Source organism: Chiloscyllium plagiosum, unplaced genomic scaffold, assembly GCF_037043375.1.
Source record: "Chiloscyllium plagiosum isolate Xiang-an unplaced genomic scaffold, Cpla_swu_hap1 HiC_scaffold_23, whole genome shotgun sequence".
Classification (NCBI taxonomy): domain Eukaryota; kingdom Metazoa; phylum Chordata; class Chondrichthyes; order Orectolobiformes; family Hemiscylliidae; genus Chiloscyllium; species Chiloscyllium plagiosum.
In genome coordinates, this window is record NW_028270161.1 from 58,528,780 (window position 1) to 58,545,484 (window position 16,705).

Here is a 16,705-nt window from a genome sequence, read left to right on the forward strand (position 1 = left end):
ATCCCAATCTGTCCAATCACCCTTCAGAACAAACTGTCCAGCCCAGACAACATCCTGGTAAAGCTCCTGTGCAGCCACTCCAGTGCTATCACATCCCTCCTAGAATGTGGATTCCAGAACTCCACACAACACTCTAGCTACAGAATAACCAACACTTTAAGTATACTAAATATCTTAACCATTTAATCTATCTATCCTGACTAGTTAAGTGACCAGTGTATATGCACACTAAAGTCCTCTGGTCTCTGCTTCCAAGGATCCTATCATTCATCATGTGATCCTTTGCCTCCTTTGGCAGTTTTCAAGTTTCTCCACCCTATCTGAAGAGATCTATTTATATCAGGCAATGGGCCACAACTTCAAACCTGCACTTAATGCCATGAACAAAGTGAGTCACAGACAATTCTTAGTGGTGGAACAGGGTACTCCTGAAAATTAAGGAAAGGCAAATTCTTCAAATGATTGGAGTAAGGAGAGAACTGGCCCCTGGACAAATCTCACTCTTGACTTGGAGTTAGAAGTGTCACCACATCTGCCACCTCCACACTTGTAATTAAGTACTTGGCATAGTCCAAACGACAACTGGCCTCTCTCCCTGCTGTAGTGAAAGACATCTGGGTATGTACAGTATGAAGGGCACCACTCCATCAAAAAGAGTGGGACAGGTGAGGAGGCAGGACTTTCATGAACTACTACAGCTGCTAAGCGATTAAAAATGTACATGGCCAACATTATTCAGCATCATGCCCTAACCATCTAACAGTGAACGAACTGAGCTCCCAGATTTATTGTTAAGTGGTATGGATACAGGTGTGACTTCTATCATCACAGGAAGATCTAGGTTTGGGCCACACGCTGTTTCATAAAAACTGCAGAGGTTATGCAGGAAGCAGGAAATGGAAACCACAGTGCAGCCATTTCTTTCCCAAGCCAGCATGTTTTTGTTTTAAATACTGTTGTTGCTCCCAGAATGCTTTTATATGTAGAGTTGAGCTCAGTATTTCCAGGCAAATAAAGAAACTTGGATTCCACAAGTTATCAAGTAATTATCTAATAGATTTAATTTGTTTTCAAATCCTATACTAGCCATTTCCCAACTGGGTAAGTTCAATGCAAACAAAAAGCACATACCTCCATCTGTACTGAAGCAGTATGCTGTATAATGTCCAGAGCCAAAACCCTTTCCGTGATGCATGACCACAGCTGCCAGGTCATATATGAAGCTGTTGGACCCAAAGTCTCCTGCCAACTCTCTGCAGCAGTATGGTTCCATATTTAATAGCTGGTCAAAGTTCACATGTACTCCTATCTTCTCACGGTGATTGCGACCAGACCACCTACAATGTGCAATGACAAACTGCATAAATTACAAACACAGTGACAAATCCAATTACAAACCAAACGCATGCAAACAGAATACAGTTAAAACTTCCTAAGTAGAAGTTTGTAAAAAAAAATTAACTTTTTTACAAAAAGTTGGGAAGCAAGGGAGGAGATTGCAGAGCCATTGGCCTTGATTTTTATGTCCTCTTTGTCTACAGGAGTAGTGCCAGAAGACTGGAGGATAGCAAATGTGGTTCCCTTGTTCAAAAAGGGGAGTAGGGATAACCCTAGTAACTATAGGCCGGTGAGTCTCACTTCTGTTGTGGGCAAAGTCTTAGAGAGAATTGTAAGGGATAGGATTTATGCACATCTGGATAGGAATAATGTGATCAAGGATAGTCAGCATGGTTTTGTGAAGGGCAGGTCGTGCCTCACAAACCTTATTGAATTCTTTGAAAAAGTGACGAAGGAGGTTGATGAGGGGAAAGCGGTAGATGTGGTATATATGGATTTTAGTAAGGCGTTTGATAAGGTTCCCCATGGTAGGCTACTGCAGAAAATACGGAGATATGGCATTGAGGGTGAGTTGGAGGTTTGGATTAGGAATTGGCTGGATGGAAGAAGACAGAGGGTAGTAGTTGATGGCAAAGTTTCTTCATGGAGTGCCGTCACTATCGGTGTTCCGCAAGGATCTGTTTTGGGACCATTGCTGTTTGTCATTTTTATAAATGACCTGGAAGAGGGGTTAGAAGGTTGGGTGAGCAAGTTTGCGGATGATACGAAAGTCGGAGGAGTTGTTGACAGTGAGGAAGGATGTGGCAGGTTACAGCAGGATATAGAGAAGCTGCAGAGCTGGGCAGAAAGGTGGCAAATGGAATTCAATGTAGCTAAGTGTGAGGTGATTCACTTTGGGAAGAATAACAAAAAGATGGGGTACTGGGCTAATGGTCGGATACTTGGTAGTGTGGATGAGCAGAGGGATCTTGGTGTCCATGTACACAGATCTCTGAAAGTTGCCACCCAGGTAAATAGTGCGGTGAGGAAGGCATATGGCGTACTGGCTTTTATTGGTAGAGGAATTGAGTTCCGGAGTCCTGAGGTCATGATGCAGTTGTATAAGACTCTGGTGCGGCCGCATCTGGAATATTGTGTGCAGTTTTGGTCGCCATACTATAGGAAGGATGTGGAGGCACTGGAACGGGTGCAGAGGAGGTTTACCAGGATGTTGCCTGGTATGGAAGGAAGATCGTATGAGGAAAGACTGAGACACTTGGGGCTGTTTTCATTAGAGAAAAGAAGGTTTAGGGGTGACTTGATTGAGGTGTACAAGATGATTAGGGGATTAGATAGGGTTGACAGTGTGAACCTTTTCCCGCGTATGGAGTCGGGTATTACAATGGGGCATAGCTTTAAATTAAGGGGGGGTAGATATAGGACTGAAGTTAGGGGTAGGTTCTTCACTCAGCGAGTCGTAAGTTCATGGAATGCCCTGCCAGTAGCAGTGGTGGACTCTCCCTCTTTATGGGCATTTAAGCGGGCATTGGATAGGTAGATGGAGGATAGTGGGTTAGTATAGGTTAGGTGGGCTTGGATCGGCGCAACATCGAGGGCCAAAGGGCCTGTACTGCGCTGTATTCTTCTATGTTCTATGTTCTAACTTTAAGACAAAAACCAGTTTAATTACCGAAAGCGTTTGAGGTGTAGTCGCATAACCTGAGGCAGTTTGTGGACCATTAGCTGTTTCTGAGCTTCAGTCAGGACCAATGGTTTTGAAGATGACTTCCTGCGGTTTCCTAGAACATGAGGCAATATTTGAACATCATACTTGATAAAGGCTCCAATGAAATTCATTAAATGCTGCATCACTGATGCATCAGAATTCAAATTTAGCAGTATAGTCAATTCTCGGTTACAATGTTGAGTTTTAAATGTGAAATAGATGAAGCTGGTGCCAGACATGAAGCCTACTGAATGGTTTACAATGAACATTTCAAATTCCAGGGCACATTGAGCACATCAACCAGGATGATATAACACAAGCGATGAGTGTTTCTGGCTGCTAACCCAGAAATCCCAGGTGCCATTTTCACTGGCATTAGGAAGATGTGGTGGTATAGAAAGGCTAAACCAAAATGTCCGCACCCTGAACTCTCCAAAAGGAGTATAAATTTGTTGACAAATGTAATAAGAATTGAGAAAAGTATCTTTGAAAATACTCAGACTACATCATTTTTGGCAGTGTTAAAGGGGAATCCAAAATCAGAAATATTTTAGTGTTTGTGTTGAAAAAGCTTTGCATTTTCTCTGCTGTTTTTAGTCATTATATTTCTCAGAACTAATTCACTATGAAATATTTTAGGACATACAATTGTGTCTGAATGCAAGTTAATCCATACCTAAACACATGGAATTGAGCAAAATTAGAATTTAAAATATTGGGCACAATACTGTTCTGCTATAACACACGCTCCGTTAATGCAAACTCATCATAATATGATTGACGAATTGAGGACACTTTCTACAGGGCGAGCTTTTAAAGTGTGTATTGATTATAACGTGATTCTGGTCCCATTAGTTTAAATGGTGCTGTTATGTGATTTTTTTTTATAACATGGGACTGTACAAGAACAGAACTACTGTATTATAGCAGAACAGACTATTTTGAAGCTAAGAAATGCTGTGGCGGCAATTACAATTTTAAGTTCTGACAACCATGTCAGCATTGAGCAAACTCAAGGGTAGCAATTTCCCACCTCCAATAGAGATGTACTCTTCATTAGTTTTTTCCTTTTTGTACAATAAAGATGTAACAGGTACAAAAGGAGGAAAACAGAGGCCCCAGAGGAATAAAGTGCTGTGTGGGAAGGGACCTCAAGAAAGCAGTTAGGAAACCAAAGAGAGTGGCCATGAAAGGGTAAGATTACAGAGAACCCCAAGATAAGCTTACAGGTATGTCCCCCGTGGGAAGAGAATGACCAAGGAAAGTGTAGGGCTGACTGGGAAGCATGGGGCCAATCTTTGCAGGAAGCCAGAGGACATTGATACTGTTAATGTGAATACTTCACATCTGTCTTTACTCAGTAAGAGGAGGATGCAACAGTTCTAAAGAGTTGTGCTCCAGAACTTGGCACCCCTAGCCTGACATGGTAAAATGTCCAGGTATGTCCTGTACACAAAAGGGCAGGACAAATCTAACCCAGCAAGTTACTACCTCAGCCTATTCCCGATCATTAGTAAAGTGATGGAAGGTGCAAACAGCAGTGCTATTAAGCAGCGCTTGCTCAACAACAGCATCCTCAGTGATGCCCAGTTCGGATTCCAGTCAGCTCCTGACCCTCATTACAGCCTTGGTCCAAACATGGACAAAGAGCTGAATTCCAGAGATGAGGTGAAAATGACAGCCGTTGACATCAAGGCTGCATTTGGCTGGGTATTGCATCAAGGAGCCCTAGCAAAACTGGAGTCGATGGGATCCAGGAGGAGAGTTCTCCATTGGTTGCAATCACACCTGGTAAAAAAAATGTTGGAAATCATTGACTCTGCTCATGGACATCCTTGCAGTATCCCTTAGGGTACTACCCTTGGACCAACCTTTTTCAGTTGCTTCATCAATTACCATTGCTCCTTCAAACAGTCAGAAGTGAGGATGCTCACTGCCAATTGCACAATATTCAACACCATTCGTGACTCCTTAGATACTGAAGCGCCCATGCTCAAATGCAGCATGACATGGATAACATCCAGGCTTGTGTTGAGGGGGCCACACAAATGGTGCCACACAAATGCCAGACAAATACCCTCTCCTACAAGCCCCCTGAAATTCAATGGTGTTACCATCACTGAATCCCTCACCATTGATCAGAAAAGGAAATGCACTATCCATATGAATATTGTGGCTATAAAACCAGGTCAGAGTCCAGGAATACTGCAGTGAATAGCTCACCTCCTGACCTCCCAATAGTCTGTCCACTATCTACAAGGCCTAAGTCAAGAGTGTGATGGAACACTCCCTACTTGCCTGGACTATAGGCACTCGAAAGACACTCGAACAGCTCGACATCATCCAGGACAAAGCAGCCGCTTGATTAGCGCCACATCCACAAACATTCGCTCCCTCTACCATCAATTTAGATTTAGATTTAGATTACTTACAGTGTGGAAACAGGCCCTTCGGCCCAACAAGTCCACACCGACCCGCCGAAGCGTAACCCACCCATACCCATACATTTACCCCTTTTAACCTAACACTACGGGCAATTTAGCATGGCCAATTCACCTGACCTGCACATCTTTGTGACTGTGGGAGGAAACCAGAGCACCCGGAGGAAACCCACGCAGACACGGGGAGAACGTGCAAACTCCACACAGTCAGTCAGTCGCCTGAGGCGGGAATTGAACCCAGGTCTCTGGCACTGTGAGGCAGCAGTGCTAACCACTGTGCCACCGTGCCGCAGTGTGTACTATCAGCAGCAGTGTGTACTATCCACAAGATGCACTGTAGAAATTTACCAAGACTTCTCAGACCACACCTTCCAAAGTCATGACCATCTCCATCAAAAAAAAACATGATATTTATTAGCGTTCCTTCAATATCACTAAAATGGTATTTTGGGTTTCCCTACCCCCAAATGAAGTGGGTCAAAGATGGCTATGGACCTAGTGCAGGAAGGTGGGACTATAATGCACTATAATGGATAATGGCACATCGGTGGTGATACAGACATGATGGGCTGTAGGACGACTTCTGTACTAAGAGTCTATGATCCCACGATTCTAAGGTAGCTGACCACCATCTTTTCAAGGACAATTCAAGACTGGTAATAAATGCCAGTCCAGACAGTGACACCCATATCTAAAAAAAGATTCGAGCAAGCCCAGAACAATGATAATTGAGGTCAAAGGTGGTTCTCTGAACAAGGAGGGAAACCAGTTATGACACTAAGTGCAAGCACTTCCCTAGTGATCAAAAATGCAAAAAGTCAAACAGTGGTCATAACAGCTCATAAAACCGGGCCACTGGAGAACATTAAACAGAGACCTACTCTCTTGCAATGGCACACCCAAGATAAACAGCTGAACTGAGGAATTGGTCTGAAGTATTAGATTAGAAAACCCACGTCATTTAATCAGTTCAAAATCTGATAATGAGGGTTGTGAACGGAATTCAACAAATCTGGTATTTGGTGGTAATTCTAGGAAAGAAAACAGTAAACTTCACCTGGTCTACTAATGTTCTCCAGGGAAGGGAGCTCATTACCCTTAGCCAGTCAGGACTGCAATCAATTCCAATCCCTTACTCTAAGTATGCCTTATGCTATAGCAGAATAACGGAGTCATTAACAATGGTCACGTAACAGCAGTTATGGGTTATTTTGTGAAGATCACAATCATGAGCTTCCAGCAATAAACACCAAATACATTTCCAAGAAATCTTCATTTTATCAATGAAAAACCACAGATACTGACTTACAAACTCCTTGTGACAAAGCAACTACCAATATGGCTCCAACCAGCAGAGACAGTTTGCCCTCTGATTCCCCTTGATTCCTGTTTTGCTAGGGCTCCTTGACACCCCACTTGGTCAAATGCTGCCACTCTGCTCTTTATTCCATGTTTAAATTTAAATTTCCGATTAGATTGAATTAACAGCATGAAAACCAGGCTATACAGCCCAATAGGCACATGTTGATTAGGCTTCACATGCATTCCCTCTGACCCTACTATCCCACAATGCTTTTATTTTCTTCATTACATGTACTTCCTTAACTTCCCTGTAAATGTATTTATTTGTTTGTCTCAACTACTCTATAAATATGAAGGGTGAGCTGGCTAAGGTAGATTGGGACATTAAACTGGAAGATGTGTTGCCAGATATGCAACAGCAAATATTGAACTAATTAGTTAACAATTTGCAAGAAATAAATCTCCTTAAGGAACAAAACCCCACAGGAAAAACAAAGTGTCCTGACTACAGATACCAAGTGAAGATAGCACCCCACATCCTGCTCCGTGCCCTTCTTCACTGGGGCCTTCAGGCTCGGGGCCTTACCGAACTCTCGCTGTGAGTGCAGACTGAAACGAATAGCGAGGGGCACGAAGAGCAGCTTTGCCTTGCCTTGCAGTAGGAAGAAGTGGAAGGATCAGCAGACAGAGGGTGGGTCAGGGAGGAGCAGAGGACCATCCAAAATGGAGCCAAATCAGGTCACGCAGGCAGAAGTCAGACCCAGCACAAAAACTTAAAACTCAACTTCCAATGCCAGACTACATACAGGCCCTGTCAAGTGACCAACTTTAAAGAGGAACAACTTAAATTAGAGCAACTTAAAATGGAAATTTGCTGCATAGGGAATAAGGAAGTGGAGACAACAAACAAGCATCTAGTTTCATCGGAGAAGACAACCAAAACATCCCAAAGAACAGTGTGAAGATCAGTAAATAAATAATCCTGACGAAAATAAGTGGAACTAGAAATGGATATACCCCCAGGCCAGATTCCTAGGAATTTTGATTGCAGCCTTCAAAAATTCCCCAAGTTCTTAACTGTTGCCATGGATTACAACACTATTCAGCAGTGGAGGAGAAAGAAGGAGACTATAGGCTAGTCAGCACAAAATCGATTGTCAGGAAATTGTTGGAATGATTCAGAGCATGGTAACGAAAGCATAGAGTCACAGGTTTATGAAAAGGTAAATCCTGTTTGTGTGGAAGTCGTCTAAATAGTAATTAATAGAACAGGAGAGAAGGAACAGCATATTATGTATTTGAATAAGGTACACAATCCTGACTAGAGACTGGAGCAAAAAAATTTAAACAAGAATTGAGGATTAGACAAAGAAGAAAGTGTGTTGGAATAAAGGGAGCATTTTCAGATCAGCAAGCTGTTCTGAGTGTGCATCACAAGGCAAGACACAGAGATTGGGCAAAGTCAACAATAAGTGTTATAGGAAGGATATTATTAAACTGGAGAGGGTACAGCAAAGATTTACCAGGATGTTGCTGGGAATGGAGGGTTTGAGGAAAAAAAAAGACCAGAAAGATTGGGACATTTTTCACTAGAACATAGGAAGTTGAGGGATGACCTTATTGAGGTTCATAAAATCTTGGGTATATACATATGGTGAATGGCAAGGGTCTTTTCCCTTTTCTATAGGGGAAATTCGAAAATAGGGAGCATTTTTTTAAGGAGAGAAGTGAAAAAAATTTAAAGAGGACATGAGGGACAACCTTTTCTTAAAAAAAAAACAATGGCTCATGTGTGGAATGAACGGTCAGAGAAAGTGATGGATGCAGGTACAGCTACAATATTTAAAAGACATTTGGATAAGGGCAGCACGGTGGCTCAGTGGTTAGCCTCACAGCGCCAGGGACCCAGGTTCAATTCCAGCCTCAGACAACTGTATGACATTTGCTCCGTGTCTGCGCGGGTTTCCTCCAGGTGCTCCAGTTTTCTCCCACAATCCAAAGACGTTCAGGTTAGGTGAATTGGCCATACTAAATTGCCCATAGTGTTCAGGGATGTGTATGTTAGGGGCATAAGTCAGGGGTACATGTAGAGTAATAGAGGAAGAAGAATGGATCTGTCTGGGTTACTCTTCGGAGGGTCGGTGTGGACTTGTTGGACCAAATGGTCTGTTTCCACACTGTAGGGATTCTATGAAGTTCATGACTAGAAAAGGCTTAGAGGGATATGAGCCAAGCACAGGCAGGTGGTGGTTTGGGAATTTGTACGTGTGGACTATTTGGACTAAAGGGTTTGTTTCCATGCTTGTTAACTCCATGACTCTAACTGATCCTATCCAAACCTGCAGAAAGCCAAGTCTGCAATCAGACTTCAAAGCCACATTAGAACAGATGGATGATACTACACATACATGAAACAATCATTTTCAGTCACAGAAACGGATGACTGCCCAGATGCTGGGGTCCAGTTAGTCACTATCTGTATTACTGAGTTATAGGAGAGGACTGAGTGGAGGATTCAAGTTCACTTGATACAAAGTTCAATGGGAAAGTAAATGGAGGTAGATGCAAAGGCACAATTCTTAAGTGCATGGACAGGAAAACAGCAAATGGGGAAGTGCTAAGTTATTGGTTTGGAGGGAAAGATAAATGAGCAGAATATATTTTAAATAGTGAAAGAATGTGAGCTGTTGGTATGCAGACAAATATGTGAAACATAAGCTTACCTCGGTAATAGGAGCCATAAACTAATTTTGATATTGATTGTTGTAAAAATATAACTCATTCATTAATGTCTTTTAGGGAAAGAAATCTGCTATCCTTGCATGGTCTTTATGCAACTCCTAACCCACAGCAATGTGGTTGACTCTCAACTGCCTTCTGAAATGGCCAAACTTGAACTAAGAGAAATATTTTCTTTACCTGCTACACCACGTTAAATTGAACTTTCTCCAGTTTAGGACACAGCTGCTACTCAATTTTAACAGTCTGATACTAAACAGTGATGCAAATACAGAAAGAATACCAGGTTGTTCTTTAATTCTAAATCTCCAGGAAACATATCCAGTACACGCTCTTTACTCACTGTTGCACTGGTTACAGGCATAAATTTTCCCTTCCAAGGCTTCTGTCTCTGTGAATTTTGCCAACATTTCTGTCAATGAACAAGGATACTGGGAAGCAGCTTCTTTCCCATTGCAGTGGTATCTCTCAGGAAATTCTAGAGAAAGGTCCCAGAAGGATTCAATCGTGTTGGATTTGTTGTCACAAGCAAGGCATGTAACCTGTTTCAGAAAGATACAAAGCGGTGATATAACTAGTGATTGACCTCTCATAATTCACTCCTAATTGAATAAAGTGCCCAATTTCATATAGTAAGGAACATTCCAAGTTCATAAAACAGAAATCTCTGGGAAACCTTAGCAGGTCCGGTAGCATCTGTGGACAGAAATCAGAAATTACATTTAGGGTACAGCAACCTTCATCAGAACTTCAAAAGTTCATATCTTAGTTGTGTTTGTAGAAGACCAGCCTAGTAGCATTTCAAATAGAAATAGGTGCTCATACGAAGCTGGATCAAGTTTATATTTAAATGCAACAGAAACTTACATGATTAATAGCTTGCTTCCAAGTTTTTGAATTTTATGAACATTAGCCAATTTTGTAGCAAATACACAAACTGGCTTATGCTTCTGTTAACAAGTTAAAGCATTTTTTCCTGGGTTTTCTGGATCAGTCTACCAAAGAAATATTTTTAAAGCAGTGGTGGGTATTTCAGTATCCCAGACAAAAGGATAGTCAGAAACAGGGGTTGCCTCTCAAGACAGGCATGTTCAATGCGTTCCACAATATCAAAGTCTATCTCAATGCAAGTCTGTCATTGCAACTAAAAAGCTCTTTGAGAATCATTGCTAACTTGCTGGTACAGGTACTATAACAGCACTAGTTGATAAGAGGCTGGTCAAGCAATTCAGCTGGCTCCTGTGCTCGAGTGGATGCACACACAGGACTAGCAGGTACCACACCAGATTGGACATATCACAATGCCAACATTAACAGGCTCAGGACACCGATGCAAGGATAGATTTTGAATCAATAGTCCTGATCAGTGGCAAAGTTAAAAATGCACACTGGTTCCTTCCAGCCTGTCAGAATGACAATGCAACATTAGCCTGTGAACTGCTTGCACATGTAAATTATGAATGACCGGATCGGTCAGGAGCCAACTACTTCAGCATGCTGCCTTGCGAATGTCAAATGTCCCAAAATTCAAATCTCTTTAATGAAATATGCATTCCACGCATGTATTTTCATTTGTTTTCCGTCTCTTAATGAGGCTCCCCAAATTCAATAACTGCATCCTCCAAGATGTACACCAATGTAGTCACGCTTGCAAACTCTGGCAAGATGCTCACAGCATGCTAGGAGAAAGTGAGGACTGCAGATGCTGGTGATCAGAGCTGAAAAATGTGTTGCTGGAAAAGCGCAGCAGGTCAGGCAGCATCCAAGGAGCAGGAGAATCGACGTTTCGTGCATAAGCCCTTCTTCAGGAATGAGGAGGGTGTGCCAAGCAGGCTAAGATAAAAGGTAGGGAGAAGGGACTTGGGGGAGGGGCGTTGGGAATGCGATAGGTGGAAGGAGGTTAAGGTGAGGGTGATAGGCCGGAGAGGGGGTGGGGGCAGAGAGGTTGGGAAGGCAGTGCTGAGTCCGAGGGTTGGGACTGAGATAAGATGGGGGGGCGAAGGGGAAATGAAGCTGGAGAAACCTGCATTCATCCCTTGTGGTTGAAGGGTTCCTAGGCGGAAGATGAGGCACTCTTCCTCCAGCCGTCGTGTTGCTATGGTCTGGCGATGGAGGAGTCCAAGGACCTGCATGTCCTTGGTGGAGTGGGAGGGGGAGTTAAAGTGTTCAGCCACAGGGCGGTTGGGTTGGTTGGTGCAGGTGTCCCAGAGGTGTTCTCTGAAACGTTCCGCAAGTAGGCGGCCTGTCTCCCCAATATAGAGGAGGCCACATCGGGTGCAGCGGATGCAGTAAATGATGTGTGTAGAGGTGCAGGTGAATTTGTGACGGATATGGAAGTATCCCTTTGGGCCTTGGTGGGAAGGGGGGAGGTATGGGCGCAAGTTTTGCATTTCTTGCGGTTGCAGGGGAAGGTGCTGGGAGTGGAGGTTGGGTTGGTGGGGGGTGAGGACCTGACGAGGGAGTGGTCTTTCCGGAACGCTAGTAGGAGAGGGAAATATATACTTGGTGGTGGGGTCTGTTTGGAGATGGCGGAAATGACGAAGGATGATACGATGTATCTGGAGGTTGGTGGGGTGGTAGGTGAGGACCAGTGGGGTTCTGTCCTGGTGGCGATTGGAGGGGCGGGATTGAAGGGTGGAGGAGCAGGAAGTGGAGGAGATGCGGTGGAGGGCATCGTCAACCACGTCGGAGGGGAAATTGCAGTCTTTGAAGAAGGAGACCATCTGGGTTGTTCAGTATCGGAATTGATCCTCCTGGGAGCAGGTGCAGCGGAGGCGAAGGAATTGGGAATATGGGATGGCGTTTTTACAGGGGGCAGGGTGGGAGGTGGTGTAATCTAGGTAGCTGTGGGAGTCAGTCGGTTTATAGTAAATGTCCGTGTTGAGATGGTCGCCCGAGATAGAAATGGAGAGGTCTAGGAAGGGGAGGGAGGAGTCTGAGACGGTCCAGGTAAATTTGAGGTCGGGGTGGAAGGTGTTAGTAAAGTGGATGAACTGTTTGAGCTCCTCGTGGGAGCACGAGGTAGCGCCGATACAGTCAATGTAGCGGAGGAAAAGGCGGTGCCAGTGTAGCTGTGGAAGATGGACTGTTCCACATATCCGACGAAGAGGCAGGCATAGCTGGGGCCCATGCGGGTGCCCATGGCTACTCCTTTGGTTTGGAGGAAGTGGGAGGATTGGAAAGAGAAGTTGTTCAGAGTGAGGACCAGTTCAGTCAGTCGAAGGTGGGTGTCAGTGGAAGGGTACTGGTTGGGTCGGTGGGAAAGGAAGCAGAGAGCTTTGAGGCCTTCGTGATGGGGGATGGAGGTGTATAGGGACTGGATGTCCACGGCGAAGATACGGCGCTCGGGGCTGGGGAAGCGAAAATCATGGAGGAGGTGGAGGGCATGGGTGGGGCCCTGAACGTAGGTGGGGAGTTCTTGGACTAAGGGGGACAGGACCGGGTCGAGGTATGCAGAAGTGCGTTCAGTGGGGCAGGAACAGGCTGAGACAATGGGTCGGCCGGGGCAGTCAGGTTTGTGGATTTTGGGCAGGACGCAGAAACGGGCAGTGTGGGGTTGTGCGACTATGAGGTTGGAGGCGGTGGATGGGCGATCTCCTGAGTTGATGAGGTTATGGATGGTCTGGGAGATGATGGTTTGGTGGTGCGAGCTGGGGTCATGGTCAAGGGGGCAGTAGGAGGAGGTGTCCGCGAGCTGGCGTTTAGCCTCAGCAATGTAAAGATTGGTGCGCCAAACTACCACCCCGCCTCCCTTGTCTGCTGGTTTGATAGTGAGGTTGGGGTTGGAGCAGAGGGAGTGGAGGGCTGTATGTTGCAAGGGTGAGAGGTTGGAGTGGGTAAGAGGGGTGGACAGGTTGAGGTGGTTAAGGTTGTGGCGCAGTTAGCTATGAAGAGATCAAGGGCGGGTAAGAGGTGTGTCCAGGTGGATGGTGGACGCGGCGAGACATCGAACAATTCTTCCTCCGCCTTCACCTCCGCGCCTACTACTTCAACCAGGATTCTCGCCCACCCTCTAACGACCCCTTCTCCTGCCTCCAATACACCCATCCACCTGGACACCCTGTGCTGGCCTCTTACCCGCCATTGATCTCTTCATAGCCAACTGCCGCCGCGACATTAACAGCCTCAACCTGTCCACCCCTCTCACCCACTCCAACCTCTCACCCTCGCAACATACAGCCCTCCACTCCCACCCTAACCTCACTATCAAACCGGCAGACAAGGGAGGCGCTGTGGTAGTTTGGCGCACCAATCTTTACATTGCTGAGGCTAAACGCCAGCTCACAGACACCACCTCCTACTGCCCCCTTGACCATGACCCCAGCTCGCACCACCAAACCATCATCTCCCAGACCATCCATAACCTCATCACCTCAGGGGATCTCCCATCCACCGCATCCAACCTCATCGTCCCACAACCCCGTTTCTACCTCCTGCCCAAAATCCACAAAACTGACTGTCTCAGCCTGCTCCTGCCCCACCGAACTCATCTCTGCATACCTCGACACAGTCCTGTCCCCCTTAGTCCAAGAACTCCCCACCTATGTTCGGGACACCACCCACACCCTCCACATCCATGATTTTCGCTTCCCTGACCCCCAATGCCTTACCTTCACCATGGACATCCAGTCCCTATACACCTCCATCCCCCGTCACGAAGGCCTCAAAGCCCTCCGCTTCTTCCTTTCCCACCGACCCAACCAGTACCCTTCCACTGACACCCTCCTTCGACTGACTGAACTGGTCCTCACTCTGAACAACTTCTCTTTCCAATCCTCCCACTTCCTCTAACCAAAGGAGTAGCCATGAGCACCCGCATGGGCCCCAGCTATGCTTGTCTCTTCGTCGGATATGTGGAACAGTCCATCTTCCGCAGCTACACTGGCACCAACCCCCACCTTTTCCTTCACTACATTGATGACTGTATCAGCACTACCTCGTGCTCCCACGAGGAGCTTGAACATTTCATCCACTTTACTAACACCTTCCACCCCGACCTCAAATTTACCTGGACCGTCTCAGACTCCTCCCTCCCCTTCCTAGACCTCTCCATTTCTATCAATCTCGGGCGACTGACTCAACACGGACATTTACTACAAACCGACTGACTCCCACAGCTACCTAGATTACACCTCCTCCCACCCTGCCCCCTGTAAAAATGCCATCCCATATTGCCAATTCCTTTGCCTCCGCCGCATCTGCTCCCAGGAGAACCAATTCCAATACCGAACAACCCAGATGGTCTCCTTCTTCAAAGTCTGCAATTTCCCCTCAGATGTGGTTGACAAAGCTCTCCACCGCATCTCCTCCACTTCCCACTCCTCTGCTCTTGAACCCCGCCCCTCCAATCACCACCAGGACAGAACCCCACTGGTCCTCACCTACCACCAGATACATCGTATCATCCTTCGTCATTTCCGTCACCTCCAAACAGATCCCACCACCAAGGATATATTTCCCTCCCCTATCAGTGTTCCGGAAAGGCCACTCCCTCCGCGACTCCCTCGTCAGGTCCGCACCCCCCACCAACCCAACCTCCACTCCCGGCACCTTCCCCTGCAACCGCAAGAAATGCAAAAAGCTTGCGCCCACACCTCCCCCCTCACTTCCCACCAAGGCCCAAAGGGATACTTCCATATCCGTCACAAATTCACCTACACCTCCACACACATCATTTACTGCATCCGCTGCACTCGATGTGGCCTCCTCTACATTGGGGAGACAGGCCGCCTACTTGCGGAACGTTTCAGAGAACACCTCTGGGACACCCGCACCAACCAACCCAACCGCCCTGTGGCTGAACACTAACTCCCCCTCCCATTCCGCTAAGGACATGCAGGTCCTTGGACTCCTCCAATCACCAGACCATGGCGACACGACGCCTGGAGGAAGAGTGCCTCATCTTCCACCTAGGAGCCCTCCAACCACAAGGGATGAATGCAGATTTCTCCAGCTTCCTCATTTCCCCTCCCCCCGACCTTATCTCCGTCCCAACCCTCGGACTCAGCACCGCCTTCTTGACCTGCAATCTTCTTCCTGACCTCTCCGCCCAAACCCCCTCTCCGGCCTATCACCCTCACCTTAACCTCCTTCCACCTATCGCATTCCCAATGCCCCTCCCCCAAGTCCCTTCTCCCTACCTTTTATCTTAGCCTGCTTGGCACACCCTCCTCATTCCTGGAGAAGGGCTTATGCCCGAAACGTCGATTCTCCTGCTCCTTGGATGCTGCCTGACCTGCTGCGCTTTTCCAGCAACAGATTTCTGCTCACAGCATGCTATCTTGTACTGGCCCATTAACTGTTCAAGAGCAGAAATAGCAAATGCTATGTTTTACTCAAAAGACACTGAAAGAGCTCATATTGCAGAATATCATTCACAGGATGTGGAAAAGAGATATGACACAGATAGAGCATTGGTATTATTTACCTTTAAAGAACTCTACAACATATTTTGTAACTTTGATGGATATTTTAATAAAGGACGTTTCATACTTGCACAGTTCATGTGTTCATCAGACATGATATTGATAACTGCCACTGACCTTGTAAGAAGCTGGAACATTACACCTGAAATGATTGGGAATAGCCTCTCAAAAGTTAGCAATCTGTCCTCCTAGAACTGAGATACCAGAGCCAAAATGGTACAAATTATCCACCATAAACCTATCAGACAATGTTTTTTTCCCTGTATACAGTCACTGAGTCCTATAAGTAGGGCTTACATGAGTGCACGCCTCTACACTTACTGAGTTCTGTCCATGAATGAGTCAAAGACTATGCCAAAAGTCTGAAATAACTATACCCAAGTCACTTGAAAAGACACACAGATGCTTTTAACAACTGAAAAAAGTCAACATTGTTGGAAATGGAAAATGACTCCTAAGGTTGGCCAATTTAACATCAAACTCAAGCGATAACCTGGAGGAGTTTCAGTTTATCTGACGCCTCTTAATATTCACACAATGAGAGACATTTAGTTTACACTTGTCGGTCTTAAATTCTAATTCACTAATTACTTAAAGCAAGGACAAAAACAGCAACCAACATTCAAATTTTCTTACCATAAATGTATACAATATAGAATCATTTTGTATGAATCAGCAGAATATATAAGCTCAAGTCAGAGCTTGGAGTGTAAACTTGTCTGGTGTGCGCTGCCTTCATGTCCACAAACCCTAAT

General features: G+C 45.6%; 1 protein-coding gene across 1 annotated transcript in view; it reads right to left on the reverse strand.

Annotated features, from left to right (window-relative positions):
* Positions 1-16,705, reverse strand: part of usp44 (ubiquitin specific peptidase 44) — a 52,918-nt gene that overhangs the window by 6,107 nt on the left and 30,106 nt on the right. Inside the window, exons 3-5 of the mRNA XM_043713306.2 lie at positions 9,869-10,067; positions 3,008-3,116; positions 1,132-1,337 (exon numbers count right to left, since the gene is read on the reverse strand). Coding sequence (XP_043569241.1) covers positions 1,132-1,337; positions 3,008-3,116; positions 9,869-10,067 — 514 coding nt within the window. The remainder of the gene's footprint in view (positions 1-1,131; positions 1,338-3,007; positions 3,117-9,868; positions 10,068-16,705) is intronic.